Source organism: Suillus subaureus, assembly GCF_016647635.1.
Source record: "Suillus subaureus strain MN1 chromosome Unknown BJ212scaffold_277, whole genome shotgun sequence".
In the NCBI taxonomy this organism is placed as follows: domain Eukaryota; kingdom Fungi; phylum Basidiomycota; class Agaricomycetes; order Boletales; family Suillaceae; genus Suillus; species Suillus subaureus.
This window is the reverse complement of record NW_024538833.1, coordinates 522-19344: the sequence shown is the minus strand read 5'-3', so window position 1 is coordinate 19344 and position 18823 is coordinate 522. Positions and strand designations below refer to the sequence as shown.

Below are 18823 nucleotides of genomic sequence, written 5' to 3'. Positions count from 1 at the left end.
CCTTGTTGTGACGATTGTACCAAGTGACAGGAACTGTTATTATTTCTTTTTGGACAAGTATCAGCAGTCACTGACTACTAAGAGCCAGTACGGTGACTGAAGTTCAGCTGCAGTAGCCAACTTGAGACGCCTCGGCTCGACGCAAGCCGAGATGGAGCTTGAACCTTCTTGACCTCCTGCAATGACTCATTGCAGGAGGTAGTGCTACCGCGGTCCGGTTTGGTCCGGTTCATAGAGGGTTGAGCAAGAACCGAGAACCGAACCTGGGTCCGGTTCTACTAGACTCGCCGAACCTCGAACTGGACCTTTGCGAACGGTTCAAAACGGTCAGGTTCGGTTTTTTTTTCGGTTCGAACGTGAACTGAACCCAATTTTTTTACATCTAGCAAAAAAAAACATAGATGGAGTATTTGTACTCATAGTTACATTCTCCAACAAAGCTGCATGTCCCTCAGCCTCTACTGCCACAGAAAGGTGCCCATTCCTATATGCTCCCTTCAATAACTGTAACACAGTGAATGTGGAGGTTGCGAGTGCATTGCATTGCACAGTAGAAGTGATTCCTCCACTTGAGAATGCCTGTTCAGAGGGAATGGAACTGCCTTTTTTTTTGCTTCAGATTTAGTCCTTTGGGGTCATTGACCCTATGTTAGACATTTAACTTGTCATAAGCTTTTTCTGTTGTTTTGTTTTGTTGGTTCTAGATCTATTGGATGGTTGATGTGGACTTGTACTCCGCCACTAAGTGGCAAGTACAAAAAGGAATGCTGCAAAGAGGAGAAGTACATTAGTAGAGGTGATAAGATTTGGGAGTGACAATGTTTTTAGCTGGGCCTGCTGGCTTTTTGTCTTCAGCTATTGGTTGTCAGGTTTATCCTTCTCTATTGACGTTGATTTTCCTTTGATTTCATCAGTGACAACAATGTCATCTATCCTTTTGTTGGGGAGTATGTGGATGGTGCTGGTGTGTGCGGGCTGTACAAAATTTACTGTAGTAGCATTTTTCTAATTATATGACAGCTCACTGAAGGTTGGTTTGAAGTGGCCCATGCTATTGACATATCTGATGATGTGAGGTAGGGCTTCTATGGATGTTAGGATGTGTGCTATGGATGTGGCATTGTGGCGGACTGTGTTGGCAAAGATATGGCATTCTCTTTGGTATTGTGGACAATTGAAGAGGTAGTGGTGGATGGTTTCATTCACATTTCGACAAATTGGACAGTGTGGGGATTCAGTAACATTGATGCAGTGTAGGTGATGGTTCAGAGGTATGTGTTGGGTGCAGAGTTGAATGTGCATGCTGGATGATCGTTTCAGCAGTCCATTTGTGACCTTGAAGAATTTCAATGATGGCATTGATGGATCAATGGCTCTTGTTCATTCGTATCTTGGTGATTTTTCCCATAGAGCTTTCCACTGTGTCCAAAGTTTGATCTTCTGTGCTGCAAGGAGGGTGGGAGCACTGCATAGGAGAGGGTCTGTTTGTAGGTACTTTGGTAATCAATGGTTGGTGCTGTCATTGTGGTGTCCTTCTGCTGCCTTCTTGGCCTCTTGGTCTGTGAGTTCATTGCCTATGATGCCTTTGTGTCCTGGTACCCATCTGATTGCTAGCTTGAAGTCATCATTGTTGTTGCTCTGTCTTTGCTTTTCAATGTGTCTTGTCATTTCATCTAGTTGGGTCACTAGGAATCCACTGCCTTCTTTGCTTTTGGCTTCACCATGTTGAATGGCTGCTTGATTGTTGAGCAAGATTGATACTGGGTATGTTATGTTCCTTTCTGTCAGTAAGAGTTGCACTGCCAGTGTTAGTCCTAGGGTTTCTGCTTCATATACTGTATGTTCCTTGTCTGAGCCAAGGTGATATTGTAGGGTATGGGGTTCCTGTCCATTTTGGGTGAGTATTGCTGCTGCTCTGATTCCTCCATTGTGGCCAGAGCTGCCCATATAGATCTTGATGGTGTTGGTGAGTTGGTTGTGGTTTCATGTTGCATCTTTCTTCATTTTTGCTACATATGTCTTGTATACATGTCATTTGAGCAGTTAGGTCTTGTGTGTTGGGTCTATGGTCTCTATGTTGGCTGGGTAGATGTGAAAGGAGTGCAGGAGGTTGTGTAAGGAGGATTGGTGTTTCTTCACTTTGTGTCTGGCAATCCATTTGAGTCTGGGGTGTAAAGGGTGTGATTGAGGTAGAGTTGCTAGTTGGACAGCAGCTTGGTGACAGAATTTCTGCAGGAGGAGTGAGATGGGGAGGAGATTTGCATGTGCTTCAAGGGAGTCAGTTGTGGTGGTTCTCATTGCTCTGGTTATACTGATTGCTGCTATTCATTGGACAGATGTGAGTTTGTTCACTATGCCTTTGGATCCTCACTGTATGGTGTTCAAGTCTTGCTTGTAGATCGGTTGGAACTAGATATCTGCACTGTATGCGAATTTGGGAATGACTACTGTCTGGCATTAACTTGGTTGGGATGCCCATTGCTGTTCTGGATAGGTGTCATATTTGGAGTATGTATTTGGTGCCTTTGGCGACTGCATGAGCAGTGTGTTCCTTCCATGTTAGCTCCTGGTCTACTATGATGCCTAGAAAATGTGTGATGTGAGGGTGCTATTTGGGTGCCATTGAGAGTGGAACTGTGTTAAGAACCATGCTCAAGGGAGAGAGAGACTAACTTAGAGGGGCTTGGCCTCAGCTTGTACACTGTGCCCCTTACCCGAGTATGTGCCCTTCATTTCAGATGAAGTCCAAAGGACTTCTGGAGGAGTGCGGGAAACATCCGGAGGAGCACAGGAGAGTTCTGGAGGAGTACAGGAAATACTCAGAGGAGTTTCCACTGCACAGGAAGTGGAGAGACCCCATGGTAATATCTCTATGGGAAACAGGATGGAAGGATAGAAGGTCCAGACATCCAGAAGTGTGGAGGACAGGAGGACTGAAGGTCTGGAGGACAAGATGTCTGGAGGTACACAGGACAGGCCATGGAGGATGGGATGTCTGAAGGTATGGAGGGCGGAACGTCTGAAGGACAGGACATCCAGAGGTCCAGAAGGAATAGGGGCTACATCAGACAGAGTCTGATATAGAAACAAACAGAGATAGACTACCCTAAGGTAGAGTTGGAGAGACAGGGATTGGACCAAAGTTTGGAAAGAGGGTAAGTGCCAGAAAGGCAAGACTCCAGCCTAGGGAAGCAATCCCTAGACTTGGGACAGAGACATAGGGGACAAATCTGAAGGTCCAGAATTCTGGCCTAGGGAATCCATCTCTAGGCCTTATGGAAAAGGACAAACTAAGATGGACTGAAGTCCAGAAGAGGATTGGGCAAGTCTAAGGTGATATTCAGACTGGGGACTCTACTGGAGTTATACAGGGGTTATATACTAGAGGATATCTGAGAGGATCAGTAAGCAATGGAGTAAGGCTATGTATGAGCATGTGGAAACATATTAGTAAGTAAGACGGAACATAAGTAAATGAATTTGGAGATGCAACTAGTACAAAGATCAATCAGCAAGACAGAAACAGAGATAACCAAGAACTGGAATGGCAGAGATGCCTAAATGGGGATAGGCGCAGGATCTTGGATGGAGGGTGGGAATAGGTCCGGAGATAGTAACAGTTAATATCCAGAGGTCTGGTGATCTGGAGATCTGGAAGGCAAGGTGGAAACAGGACTGGGATATATGCTGTAGTCTGGAATCTGAGAGCAGGTAAAGTCTAGATGTCTTGCTAGATGGAATGTGCATAGGGTGGACAGGATAGGGGTGTACAGATCAGGCTAGTAGCAAAGATCTGGAGGTCCAGAGCTCAGGGGTAATTCCATAGGGGAGCTAATCCTGCTGAGGTGTAAAGTATACAGTGGAAGGTGATCAGGGAATGAGTCGGATATGGGGTCCAGAAATAGGCACAGAAGGCGTGGGAATATTATGGGATCTAGGTCCGGAATATGGGATATGATACATTCATTTTCAGAATATCAATTGCTAAGATACACTAGAAAGGCTTCCTCCATCTGAGGATATGTCATATTGGTCATAAGAAACTTGTCCAAAATTCTCCATGTGTGCTCATCCACTAGGGGTGCTGTCTGACTTCCTGTAATATGTGTCAATAATAAGATCGACAATATTGTATCAATACTCACCTTCATCAATTCTGATACACTTCCCCATAGGTGCATCATCATTTGACACGGCGCATTTGGACATTGTTTCCTAATTCTACACCATTGGCTTCAGTGTCACTACATAGCAATCTCAGAAATGACATACAATGTATTTAATACATCTATACATCTATGAAAGTCTATATTAAGTTCAAAATATCTGATATGTTATCATGTTGAGGTAGTGGTGGTGGAAAGAGGACCATCCAATTGCAAGATCAGTATTTGTAGTGAATGGCTTAATGTGGACTAGCTTACCATTGTGGATGAACACAATATTCTATTGTACAAGGTATTGTGGACCTGGGCCACAGTGCGCTTTCGCTCAGAGTTCAGTCCTGCCCACTGATATATATAATCAACAAAAGTGTGCCTGCCTGCACAAATATTCTTATTCTAAAGAATGGGAGATCATAGATCATTGCATGCTAAGTACTACATATTCAGGGTCACATGAGTCAGGGAAAGAGACACAATCTTAAGAAGAATGGCTATGATATAGAGAATGACTGGCAAAATTGAAACCCAGCTGGCTGGCATGATTATGTAAACTGACCATGAGTGGGTGCTTCAGTAATTCTCCAGTGGAGTTTGATTATGTAGTCCTTTACTATACAGTGGCTCAAAAAAGTGTCCCAATGTTTGTGGATTTTCATGTAATTGCTTGATTGTGAGTTGGAGTGTGGGAATATGACTAAGCTATAGGGAGATGTCAGAAAGCTCTGCTTCTTTGTGTTGTCTTTGTCCACCATAGTGTGGAAATCTGATGTTATTGTGTGAATATATGGACATTTTAATCTGGTGACTCATTGGGACACTTTTGACTTTGAATTTGATCAATACAATCTCTATAATTACAGTACTTGGTCTTTCCTCCTGATGCTCTAATCACTTCTCCCACCCTTATAAACACACTATCTATCAATTCCTGTCATTACTTATTACCAATCTTCCCCTACTGTGCTGTAGCTCCCACCAATGGCTGAAATAGCCCCTATGGAGGATCTTGATACACTCCAAGTAATCTACTGAGCATTTTCCAGGGCTGTTCAATAGGGTTGAGGTCTGAGGACTGTGCTGGCTATGATAGAACAGTAATATTATAGTTTTCAAGCCATTTGGTAGCTAACTGGCAGTATGCTTAAGATTATTATTCTATTAGAAGATAGCCCAAAGAATGCTGACTACAGTGTCATGAAGCCACAGGCAAAGTTCCATTAATGTCCCTGAATGAAGAGTGTGCATGGCAATGTTTACCAACACACAGATGATAATGAATCAAGCAAGTTGCAAGGTGGATGAAGCTGCCACAAGGGGCAGGGCAGGTATCACATCTTCCTCCATTGATATCTGAAGTTCATCAGCTATTGCCACCACAACAAATTCTCGACCATACTGATTCGCCTTCTTCCCAGACTTTCATACTACTGTGTCCATTAAAGCAGCTGCCAGTGACAATGGTACACCCAGCATGCCCTTTATGCAACTACAGATTGTGAGTATGGTTAGGTATATCAAGTACCAAGACTTACTGTAATGGGGATGATCTGATCACCCTGATTCCCATGTGTCAGCCGTCCTAGATACAGTGGCTCAAAAAACTGTCTGCATGTTTTGACATTTTTCACTATCTATGATATTGTGTGAGAACTCACAAATGGCTCAAGGACATGGTTATAGCACATTGTAGTATGGCTTCAGGGCTTTCATTTGAGCCCTACACCGTGGGAATCGGTGGAGATATGGTGGAGATACAAGGCTCACAAAATGGTGACTCATGTGGACAGTTTGTTGACTCAAGTATTTTACAATAATAACCAGGTATTCTAGTATTTTGTATGACCTCCCTTGGCTTTAATTACTGCCTCTATCCTTCTAGGCATACTCTCAATTAATTTCTGGCAATCCTCAGCTGTGATCTTCCCCCATTCCACTGCTACTCTCTCCCAAAGCTCCCATACTCCTTTAGGGGGGTTTTCATAGGCTTGAAGCTTTTTCTTGAGTGTTCCCCAGAGATGTTCAATGACATTGACATCAGGAGACTGTGCTGGCCAGTCAAGAACATTGATGTTATGTTCTTCAAACCATTCCTTAGCTCTTCTGGATGTGTGCTTGGGATCATTATCCTGTTGGAAAATGATATCTTCTTCATCAATCCCTGATTTTGATTCTGCCAAGCTAGGCAGCAAGTGGTCATTTAAAATGTCCACATACTGCTCAGCATTCATCTTCCCCTCAACCTCAGCAAGCATTCCCACAGCATTCCATCCCATACAGCCCCATACCATTAAAGAACCTCCTCCAAACTTGACAGTCCCATTAACCTCTCTGTCTGTTAGGCCATCTCCCTTCTTTTTCCATACATATACCTTCCCATCTGACCCAATCCTATTGATTTTGGTCTCATCTGACCATATAACATATAACATGCTTCCAGTCCTCTACAGTCCAGTGTTGATGAGCTAAGGCAAAGGCTAGTCTTCTCTGCCTATGTTTGATGGAGAGAAGAGGCTTTTTCTTCTTTGTTACTGCCTTGAGAACATTCCTCACAGTTTGTGAAGAGACAGGGGTAGTGATGGTGGAATTGATATAATGGGTGGCTTGGACAGCATTATCAGCCTTTCCTGTAGTGATATGTTGGATAGTAGCCCTTTTGTCAGTAGAGGTAAGCTTGGATGGACATCCTCCACAAGAGTTTTCCTTGTCTGGGTGGCTTTCTTTGATAAACTTGGCCACAGTGGACTTGCATACTCCAATTCTAGAGGAAATTTGGCAAGCAGAGAAGATGGCTTTCATGATGATTATGATTATGATACATGAGATATTCTGGTTTATATAGTTAGATATAGTCATAAAATAACATAATGACACCACTTCATAATTTATATAATAGTGGCATGATTTTTGTGGTGTCATAAATAATGATTTATATAGTTTTAATATACACTCAAAAAACTGTCCACATGAGTCATCATTTTATAAGCCTTATGTCTCCACCATATCTCCACCGATTCCCACGGTGTAGGGCTCAAATGAAAGCCCTGAAGCCATACTACAATGTGGTATAAGCATGTCCTTGAGGCATTTGTGAGTTCTCACACAATATCATAGATAGTGAAAAATGTCAAAACATGCAGACAGTTTTTTGAGCCACTGTATGCCCCTGTATTGCAATTGAATGCATGAGCAAATCCATCATCACCTCCAACAAAAATAAGTCCCACCTCACAGGACTGTACACACTGTAGGGTAGGAATGACATACATATTTATCCACCCTGTCTTTGAGATTGCTCACAAGGAGGAAATTGCCATCAATGATGGCATTGCTGCTACAGCATATGAGTGAATATCTAGTACACAAGACAAAGTTTTCGCTTACATCCTTCCCTGCACCTTCTTGTGCCACTTTAAATCCCAAGGTTCAATAGAATAGCAAAATCTGAAAACAAGAGTTAGACTGAAAACAAGGATACAATCATCAACTGACATTTTGTCACTTTCCAGAAATGACACCAGAAGGGAAGCACTGTTATTGTAGAAGTGTACCATGCATGCAATGTAAAGCTGCTTTTCAAGCTGCAAGGTGATCAAGATGAGAGTTTCTAACAATAATCAACAGCTGGGCATCTCACTGTCTGATGTGAATTTCCAAACATGCAGACAACCTGTCATATGCCATTCCAGACTCTCAACTCTAAATCCACTTCTCCGGATATCCAGATCCAAGATCCGGATCTCAAATGATCTGATCTATCTTTATCTCCCTTCTGGAATCCAAACCCTATATCAGCGCCCAACTCCATTTAGACTGCCCCTGTCTCTGGACTCCGGTTAACCATGTTTCCTTTTGATTATTGATCCGTTACATACATTTCATTTCCGGTGTTCATTATTTGTGATCCATCCTACTTACTAATAGACTTTGCATATACTTCGTACATAGCCTTTATGTTTGCTGACTAATTCCTATATGATACCTACAGTATATAAACCTCCTGTAACTCTCGGAAATACTGCAGTTTGAATATCATCTTAGTTCCTGCTCATTCCTGTGTCCTCCAGACTTGAGATAAGTCTCTTGTCATATTCCGAGTCTTAGGATTGCATCCTAGACTACATTTCTGACTCTACATTAAGGGTAGTCCATCCTCTGTTAGTTTCTAGTCCGGACTTCATCTGGATTAGTCTTATCTGCTTGTCCAAGTAACATCCGGACGTCTGTTGGATTTATCTCACATTTCAGATCTGGACGTCTGTTGTCTGCCCTAGTCAAATCCCAGAAACTCTGGACGACTGTTCTAGCCCCTGGAAATTAAGGGCACATACTCAGGAAAGGGACACAGCATACAAGCTGAGGCCAAGCCCTTGTGATCCGACCCCCTTAAGCATGCAACCTTAACATGAGGCCTAGTGGTACCAGTACCAGTTGCTGAAAAAAAGAAAATTTGTTTGTGGATTGCACACATGCATAAACAAGTATGCCAATTATCACTGTGAGAGTAAGCATGTCAGTACTGAACAGTTATGTGAATGCATGTACAGTGGCTCAAAAAAGTGTCCCAATGTTTGTGAGTTTTCATGTAATTGCTTCATTGTGGGTCAGGGCGTGGGAATATGACTAAGCTATAGGGAGGCATCAGAGAGCTCTGCTTCTTTGTGTTGTCTTTGTTCCCTATAGCGTGGGAATCTGACATTAGTGTGTGAAAATATGGACATTTTAATCTGGTGACTCATTGGGACACTTTTTTGACTTTCAATTTGATCAATACAATCTCTATAATTCTAGTACTTGGTGTGTCCTCCTGTTGCTCTAATCACCTCTACCACTCTTATAAACATATTTTCTATCAATTCCTAGCATTGCCCATTAATAATCTTCCCCCACTATGCTGCAACTCCCTCCCATAGCTGAAATAGCCCCTATTTTCATTCTCAGCTCCTCTCATCTGTCTACCAGGCAAATTTCTACTACAGCTGATCTGGGCAGGAATACTATTGCTAAACTCATCAAAATGGCCATTCCAATTAAGGAAAATATCAAATCACATCACCCTTTTAAGCTTATACCATATAGCAAAGATCTTTTGTGTATCATATTTTGACCAGGCAGGCTGCTAATGCTACTCAAGCCATTAAATGCATTGATTCCACCATCCAAACCATTGTCTCCACTCAAATAGTCAGGAATGCTCTTAAGGCAGCCACTGTTAAGGTCGTACTCAAGGGCTAATGGATCCTAAGGGCTTTGGCCTCAGCTCGTGTGCTGTGCCCCTTACCCAAGTATTGCCCCTTATTTCAGAAGGGCAAGACTAACACGTCTGGAGGGTCAGATGAGTAGCATAGTGGATCCAGATGACTTCCAGATGCAGGATAAGTATCATAGGGCTAATCCAGATGAGTCCAGACTAGAAACTAATGGTAGTGGACTGTCGTAGACAGAGGCAGATATGGATAGACTATAGGAATCAATCCCAAGTCTCAGAGGGTGATAAGAGTAGAGATACTCAGGTCTGGAGGACAGGAATGAGCAGAACTAAGATGATATTCAAACTAAGGTGTTACAGAGATTTACAGGAGGTTATATACTATAGGTATCTAACGGAATGATCAATCAACAGGGTCCAAGGCTATGTATGAAGCATATGGATAGTCTATTGGTAAGTAGAAATGGATCACAAGTAATGAAATGGAAATGAAGCATAGGTAACAGATCAGGGAGCAGGACAGATATACAGATAACCGAAATACCGGAGTTAGGGGATTACTGAAAGGAGATGAGCGCTGGTTGTGGATTTGGATGAATTGTGGACCAGACCGGACAAGTGGACAGATTGGATGATGAGATGTTGGAGGGGGATAAGATGTGGATAGGATTGGAGATAAGATGTGGATCGGATCTGAGATCTGGATATGTGGATATGACAGCCACCCTTAAAGCTAAAACCAAGAAGGAAAGCTTCTTCTATCTTCAGCCAATGGAGGGAGGCAACTAGCTTTTGTTCTAAAGCACCAGTACTGGACTTTGAGACCTGAAATAGAGATATCTGGTTGGATGAGATGAAAACCAAGAGCATAGGGTCAAATGGCCAGGAATATGTATGGGAAGAGGCAGAAGAACTACTTGGACAAAGAGAAGTCAAGGAAATACTCAAATTTAGAGGATAAAACTTGATGATATAGGGCTATATGAGGTGAAATAGAGTAAGAATTCTCCATGAGCTGGAGGGGAGGATAAATGCAGAGCAGTACATCTTAATTTTGGAGGAGTGTCTGCTTAGAAGTGTGTAGAAATCAGAAATCATTGAAGAAGACACTATCTTCTAATAGGATAATAATCTCAAGCATACTCCAAGTCAGCTATCAAATGGTTTGAAAACAATGATATTACTATTCTGTCATAGCAAGCACAGTCTTCAGACCTCAACCCTGCTGAACAGCTCTGGAAATTGCTCAGGATATTACTTGCAGTATATTAAGATCCTTCATAGGGGCTATTTCAGCTATGGGAGGGAGTTGCAGCATAGTGGGGGAAGATTATTAATGGGCAATGCTAGGAATTGATAGAAAGTATGTTTATAAGAGTGGTAGAGGTGATTAGCAGTGTTGTCACTAACCCATTAAAAGGGTTATAACTTAACCCGGTTATAACCGGTTAAGAGGTTAGTTAAATGGATCTGTGATTTTGGGAGGGTTAGTAGGGTTAATGTACCAGGAGTTAAATGGGTTAAATGGGGGGTTGGCAAACTTTTTAATTATTATTGTTGATCAATCAGACTCTCTGCCATTCACCCAGGACTATTTTGCCTTTGAAAGCTTCTCCGATGGCAAGGGAGAAGTCCTGGATATGGGAACATTTCCATCAGGGGCCTACAAAGGTTGATAAAGTGCACTGGCAGGCACACTGTAAATACTGTGTCACGGTCAAGGCTAAGGATCTCAGGAATGCTGATCAGCAGGCCATTGCACATGGAATATTGCAGGCTGTCCAAACTCACAGAATTTTGACTCAGGAAGGTGAGTTATTGCCAATTGATGTGTTACATAAATCATTTATGTAAAACATACTCAAACAGCCTGTGACAATGTCCTTCATATTGCCAGAAAGGTTGAAATAATGGCAAACCATCTGCTGGGTTGTCAGTATGTCCTTGGAAATGTCAAGAGTGATGCTGAAACACTTAAATGTGGAAAGAAGCAGCAGGCCAGTGACAAGGATGATGAGGGACCTTCCACCAAACCACAACTTGTCACATCTGCCAGTCACAGTGGTGACGTCACAATAACAGAAGGAAGAGCTATTGTTCCACGGAAGCAACAGAGGTTCAACATAATTGCAGCAAAAGTCATTCCATTTGGTCTGAGCAAGCAGGAAGCTTTCTCCTAACAATTACTCCAAGCATGTGTCTCTGCAGGCTGGTCCTTCAATTCAATCACTGATCCTGAAGTTCAAAAACTCTTTTATGATTATATTCCCAGAGCTATGATTCCAACAAGGCATGCTTTGTGAGGCAAGATCCTTCATGCAGAAGTCACCAGGGTCGAGGGAGATATCAAGCACATCCTCCATCAGGGTGCATATTCAGTTCTGTTGGCTGATGGCTGGAGGGATTTGGCAAGAATCCATCAGATTGCCTTTACCCATACCGTCGAACGTCAGGTAAGTAAAATTTAAATTCCAGGCTAAGTATATATGCTGATGGTCAGCTGGCAGACATATGTTCTGCATGTTCATGATACATCGGCAAAAAAAAGACTGGTCAACTAGTATTCGAGCTCATGGAGAAAGAATATCATTACATCAAAGATGTTCTGCTTCTGACCATGATTGGTGCTTGTGGAGATGCTGGTGGAGACGAGAAGCGAGGTCATCTCCTCTTCCTACAAAAATACCCATGGATGCTTGTTATGGACTACTGGAGTCATCAGGTACATACCATTTATATTCTGGCATGAACTACATTTAATGTTCAATCAAGATAAATCTCATTTTGGGCAACTACTACAAGGCCAATGGAGATATCAGTGCTGTTGTCGACAATGCCAATTAAATTATTAAGTGGTTCAACAATCACTCGTTCACACTGGGGCTGCTGAATGGCAAGCAAATGTCAATGTTTCACAAAATACTCGCACTTATCCTGCCTGTTGTCACTTGATGGATATCACATTTCTGTTCACTATCTCAACTTCTTGAGGTTTCAAAGGCAATGAAAGTGACAGTGATGAAACATGAGGACAAATTATTGGTAGCTGCAGGGAGGACTTGTCAAGCAAAAGACAAGGCTTGCAAAGTTCTCGACCATGTTTCAAATGATTCATTCTGGAAACGACTCATTTGGTCTGTGGTTTAAACCCTTCATTGCACCAGTACTCATATTTACTCATCATACAGACTCAAGACTCATATTGAGCCACTTGCCATTGCTGTTACAGCCATGTATGCCCCTATTCATTTTCCCTTTCTTACTCATCTGTATTACGTCATGAGCTGCACACTGCCACCATTAGACTTATCTTGACTCATTTTGTATTACATCACAATCACCGCTGCCATTGCTAGATGACTCATTTCTTATCTCTGACTCACTTCTTATCTCTGACTCATTGTCGACTCATGCCTGCCCTAAATCGTCTCTAAACCTATATATAGTCGACAATGTACTCAGTAGTACTTCACTTTAATTTATTAGGCTTTCACCTGAATATTCTCTCACTTAGGACCTCCAATCCTAAGTCGTCTGAACCGATATTCAAGTCAAAGACACTCTCTTTGCCTTGTCTTACGACCCTTGTATTTGCAAGGTCTTAGCCATAACTTCAGCCATCACTCTTATCGAGCTGCTATTGTTATGACCATCCTAGTTCGTAACAATTGCTGTCAACATCTCGCAACACTCAAATACATGCTGCAACCAGGTCTTACTCCTCCTCAGCAAACTCTACCACACCTACATAAATCTTCGCATCATGGATTGCAGTCTTCCACTTGTGGAAGACAAAGATGAGTCACATCCTGTCACATCTATCATCAACAGTATTGAGAAGAGATGGGAATGTGTAGACCAAGACCTGTTCATTATGGCTCTGTTCCTAAACCCACTGATCAACACCAACCTCATCAATGGTCATGTCCTCCCACCCAGTGTCCTTATGGGAATTGCCTGACGGCTATATCTTCACATTTTCAAGCTTGACATCAGTGATACACCAGCTGGTCTTATTGGCCAAATCTATGAATATCAACACCACACTGGAATATTTGCACCAGCTGTGTGGCCGATACTAGAACTGAAAGACTCACTGAAGGATGAGGTGTGTTTTTAGGACTCATGGAACTTTCAATTGCTAAATCCATCATTTTAGGATGGAACTTGTGATTTTCTCTGCATCTGGGGCTTGCTCGACTCAGAAAATCCACTTGTGCAGCTCGCATAACTTGTGTTGAGCCTTGTCCCAAACTCTGCATCAGTCGAGTGCCTGTTTTCTTCAATGGGCAACACAAAATCAAAAAGATGGACTCACTTGGGTGTGCAGAAGAACTGCAACATGTCATTTCTCAAGATGGAGCTCCATTGACAACATGCCATTGATGGCACAGCCCAGTGCTGACTCAAACACCAATTCGGCAACCCTGAAACAGTCACCAACTGTGATCCTACTGGCAGTTGTATGGAAGATCAGGAACTCGTCATGAATGCTGACATCGACACACTGCTCACCGATGAGTCCAATATAGATGACAATGACGGTGATTGTGTTGCAGAGAATGGACCCAAGAGCAACAGCCCTTTACCATCCTCATTTTCAGCTGTTGCACTGCAGTTGTGGCAAGATGCCAACAATGACGACAATGACGAATACACATCTGGGTTAGGAGAAGTCATCGAAATTGAGGAGGACATCTCACACCCTGCAGAAGGTAGCAGACCACAGCAAACTTGTTGTTTCTTTGGTCAGAAGAGAATGTTTTGCATCTGGGACATGTTCAATTGGTTGGTTGAGGTTGGATGGGATGAGTTTTGGTTCCAGGGTGTGAAAAACATGGAGAGTGAGACATTATTCTACAAGCTATTATCACACCTGCCTGAAGATGAAGTGTCACACACTGGTGAGAATGCACCAGGGGAGTCATTGGACATGGGAAGTGGTCCATCAAGCTCAAATATTCCAATTGTTATCAATGACTCAGACTGGCCAGTACCTGGTAGCAATTAACTATTATTTAACCCCATTAACCCCAGTTATTTCACAGTTAATTCGAGGCAGGACGTACCAGTTATAACCTATTCAGTTATAACCCAGGTTCAAAACAACACTGGTGATTAGAGCAACAGGAGGACACACCAAGTACTAGAATTATAGAGATTATATTGATCAAATTGAAAGTCAAAAAAGTGTCCCAATGAGTCACCAGATTAAAATGTCCATATTTTCACACACTAATGTCAGATTCCCACGCTATAGGGAACAAAGACAACACAAAGAAGCAGAGCTCTCTGATGCCTCCCTATAGCTTAGTCATATTCCCACTCCCTGACTCACAATGAAGCAATTACATGAAAACTCACAAACATTGGGACACTTTTTTGAGCCACTGTACATAGTGCTGCAAACTGCATTGCTGGATATGGATGTTGATGAAATCATCCTGCCTGAAGCAAAGACATGTGAAATATGACAATATTGGCAAAGATGCTATTGACAAGGTGCTGGAAAGCTGCTGGAGCATTGGTAAAACCCTCAGGCATAACTAACCATTCATAGGAGCCATAGCACATTCAGAAGGCTGTCTTCCACTCATCCCCAGAGGCAATCCAGATGAGATGATAAGTGGACTGAAGGTTGATTTTGGTGTAAACTTTGGTGCAGCTTGGAGAGTCTAGAAGGTCAGCAATGAGTGGTGGTGGATAACTGTCTTTCTCAGGGATTTTGTTTAGGCTATGAAAATCCACGCAAAGACATAGGGAGCCGTCCTTCTTTTTGACAAATAGGACAGGCTCCATGTGGAGAGGATGAGGAGTGGAGGAGTCCAGACAAGATATTTTCATCAAGAAACATCTGGAGAGCTTCAAGGTGGAATCAGAGGGATTGCATAGGTTGGTTGAGTCAATGTGACCCTCATCCCATGTGAAGTCAGGAGGGTTACAGACTATTCTTTGCCTCATCCAAGGCATCTGGTTTGGTTTCCAGATTGACTGTCACAGTGTGGCCTTTGGCAGCATGCAAAGACAACTTGTTGCATTCACAGGTAGTATGCCTGTCAAGATAGAGGCCAAAGACTAATATGTGTCAACCATTGGTGTAATTGAAGTTAATCATGCGTGGGATCATTGTAGAGAGCTCAATGCTGAAGATAGGAATTAATGGACCCTTGTAAGTTAAATGACCAGACTTGAATGCATTTTTCGCATGTCCCAGTAGCAATATGGGTGTCATTCCCATAATGATCATGGGCAAGACAACATAATCTCTTTGCCTGTACCAATTCTTCTTGAGATTTTGGCGTCAACATCTTGCAAACCTTCGCCATGCTGTTGCCAAATGCCAATGAAGCTCAGTCTGTACCATAGCACAATGTCTTGTGCATCACCTCTTGGTGGGTGATCATGCGCATGTTATGGGATCTGCTGGATTTTGAATGCCTATGATGTGACACTACTCTCAAGTGAGTTTGTTGTAGGCTGATGCATATCAAACTCATCCCCGCTTGCCAATAGAGTGCCATTACTTGAAGAGAAGGACAGGCAATTAATCGCATTTTTATGTCCAATGAGATGCCCTTCAAGGCAATATTCCTTGCGATCATCCATGTGCAGCAAAAACATCAATGGTTCGTGATGTAAGTCAATTCCTCATCACCCAAGTGTTCAATCAGTCCGTCAGTCATGCCTCATACATCTGTGCCTGGCCCTGCTTTCCATCAGGCAACTGATCCTCCACAGTCATTTCCATTGTTGACATATCACACAGAATTACTCTATCCAACTACTTCATTTGTCTTGATCTCCTTGCAAGAAGAGATAGCATTCTCCACACTTAGGGGAAGCATTCTTCCTCCTTCACGTATCTTCACCAGCACATCATTCTGTGCAACTACACCTATCTCTTCTCACCCTTCCACTCCCAAAGTCACCAAGGCAGTTTCCTTCTCAGCCAAGCATGTGTCGCAGCTTGGTGAGCTAGACCAGTTGCCCATGTGCTCTTCCATCACATCCATGAATTCCAATACATCAAAAATCATCAAACCAAAGGGTGAGGCAGGGCATCTGAGTTGAGGCAGATATAACTTGGCAGATGCACTCCATTGGGATGCTCTTTGCTTCAAACAGTTCAAGGTAAGATACAGTAAATTATTGATGTGTTCCTATGTATATTCATGATGTTTAGGACTCTGTTCACCAATCTATTGACAAGCAGTGTGATACTTGCAAGAGTAAAATATACCAATTGCCTACTGCATTGATTTCTGTTCAGAATGATGTGCATCTACGAAATCTACACTTCTTTCTAACTACCTTCCATTTGAGGTCATTGCACACTTTCTTGAATTACATGACTATCAAGACTTTTGGCCAGTGGGAGATGTAATTCAGATGCAACTTAAAAATCTCTCTGCCAAAGAATGACAAATGGAAACTAAGAAAACATAGATGGAAATGGAATTAGGAAATAGTTTGATCATGAGTGGTATTAATGATACTGATTGTGTCAGCATTGCGATATCTATGGATTTGTATCCCAGCTAATGAATATTTGACCAACCAAGATCGTCCTTAAAGAAGCTGATCAGCCAGCTAGGTTGCATGATGATGTTCATGAACTACAGTACAGCAACCATGAACTGTTGCTCTGAAAGCATTATGTTCAGGGAAGGCATTGTTTCAAGTCACTTATGCTCCTGTCTTACTTGCCTCCAGATAAATGCAAATTCATGTGAGTTGGGGATGCAATCAGTCATTGATCAGTATTGTCAGAAACTTGAATCCCTTGAACTCGAGAAAGTTGAGGCCATCATTGATCTCACAAAAGATGAGGACTATATGCTTTATAGTGGAGCAATGCAGGAAGCTGTCACGTCTTTCATAGAGAGTATGGGCCCTGGTCCAGATCCACTTACACTGCAGTCAGATATAATGGCCACACACAAATTGGATTGGAACCAATGGGTCATTGACATACTCTTGTCTCTATCTATATATCTGTGGAGGAGAAGAACCACTGGACCACAAGGTCCCATCAGTTGATCACAAATGATATCACATTAAAATTTGATCAATGTCACAAGTGCTAGAGAAATGCCCAGCCTCTCTTCTGCAATGATGGCACTTGCGAGAGTATGCAAGAAGTGGGAGATCATTTGGTAGATCTGATGAATGAACGATTGTGACTGGCTAGAGTCGACTTGCAAGGCAACAGTAAGTCTCTTTTTTGGTTTCATTGTAGATCAAGTTATTAATGGTCAAGATGCCCACTAGAAGTTTGAAACTTGGCAAAAGGTCACTGCTCAGTGATCAGAAAGTGACAGGAAAAGATAATCTATCTGTGTGGGTGTATTTGAACTCCATCATGGAAACACTGGGTAAAGATGGGATGAGCTCTGACAAGAGTGACATTGATGACTGTGAAGTTCCAGCTCTTCGGTTGAAAAGTGTGCTGTGGAGAGCTGATTTCAGTCATGAGATGAAAATCATTGACACACAATGTTTCGCAGGTTTGGCAATCTTCACTCCAAGGGGAAGTAAGCCTGCAAAGCATATTCACAACCCTAAGTGGGAGTCTTTACAACCAGCAGTTGCAGCTCTACCTAAAGCATTCTACAATCCATTGTGGTTGAGTAAGCAATGTTCAACATTCAAAGTATCTAGCACAAAGTTCCAGAGGATGGAAATTATGGTTGCACACACAAAATGAGTCATTGGTTGTATTGTATAATATCACATCACTGTATGCCATTGCTATTGCCAATTGTACTACATATGCTATGTCTATCATTATAGTGGGCGCTGCCATTCAGGCAGAGTTGAAATATGTCAGTCATTCTCTATATTAGGTCGATCTCGCCTTACTAAGTTGTTTGCATCTCCCTGACATTTTTTTGTACCAAGTACAGTACATATGCTAGCCCATGAGTAATTGCAGTGCTCATCATCATTAGTTACTCATTCATATCATACAATCCACGTATTCATGCTGAGAACATGTGTTTCACTCTCTGGGTACCCTGCTGGCATCCTTTTTGTGCAGTGTCTCACTCTGCATATCCTCCTGGCATCCCTACAGGGGAGCTTAGTCAGACTGAGCTTGCAATGGTTTCAACAGATGGGGATTGTACTGGGGCAGGTGGCTACCACCACCACTAATTATTCTAATCTTTTAATCATAAATTTCATCAGCAATTACCATGAAATTCAAATTGACCACCTTATTTCTTTTGGACAGTGACTAGGCATGATCTCACTGACTTCAATTTCCCACAGTACAACTTGAAGTGCTGTATAGATGCATTCTCATAAGAGGTTGGTTGTAGTTCCATGAATTAGATGACACATGTCTAACAGATTGCAAGACCTATGATAATGCACATTATAGTGTGATTACTGGGACAACATCACAGAATGATGCAGAGGCCATTATCTCCGTCTGGAGTCACCAACA

General features: G+C 42.4%; 3 protein-coding genes across 3 annotated transcripts; all 3 read left to right on the top strand.

Annotated features, from left to right (window-relative positions):
- Positions 1-11911: 11911 nt before the first annotated feature.
- On the top strand, positions 11912-12121 carry BJ212DRAFT_1290756 (uncharacterized protein; the record flags this gene model as incomplete). The annotated part of the gene is made up of 1 exon (XM_041332094.1): positions 11912-12121. A coding segment is annotated over one exon (210 nt), but the record flags the coding sequence as incomplete, so codon positions are not given.
- A 3932-nt stretch (positions 12122-16053) lies between these two features.
- BJ212DRAFT_1489439 (uncharacterized protein) lies at positions 16054-16443 on the top strand (the record flags this gene model as incomplete). Its single annotated transcript, XM_041341417.1, has 1 exon — positions 16054-16443. One exon carries the CDS (start codon positions 16054-16056, stop codon positions 16441-16443), a length of 390 nt encoding a protein of 129 aa, XP_041185323.1.
- A 646-nt stretch (positions 16444-17089) lies between these two features.
- On the top strand, positions 17090-18297 carry BJ212DRAFT_1306355 (uncharacterized protein; the record flags this gene model as incomplete). The annotated part of the gene is made up of 7 exons (XM_041333813.1): positions 17090-17101; positions 17134-17398; positions 17564-17583; positions 17612-17816; positions 17880-18002; positions 18166-18197; positions 18274-18297. The coding sequence occupies 7 exons, from the start codon at positions 17090-17092 to the stop codon at positions 18295-18297; spliced, it is 681 nt and encodes a 226-aa protein (XP_041185322.1).
- Positions 18298-18823: the final 526 nt, after the last annotated feature.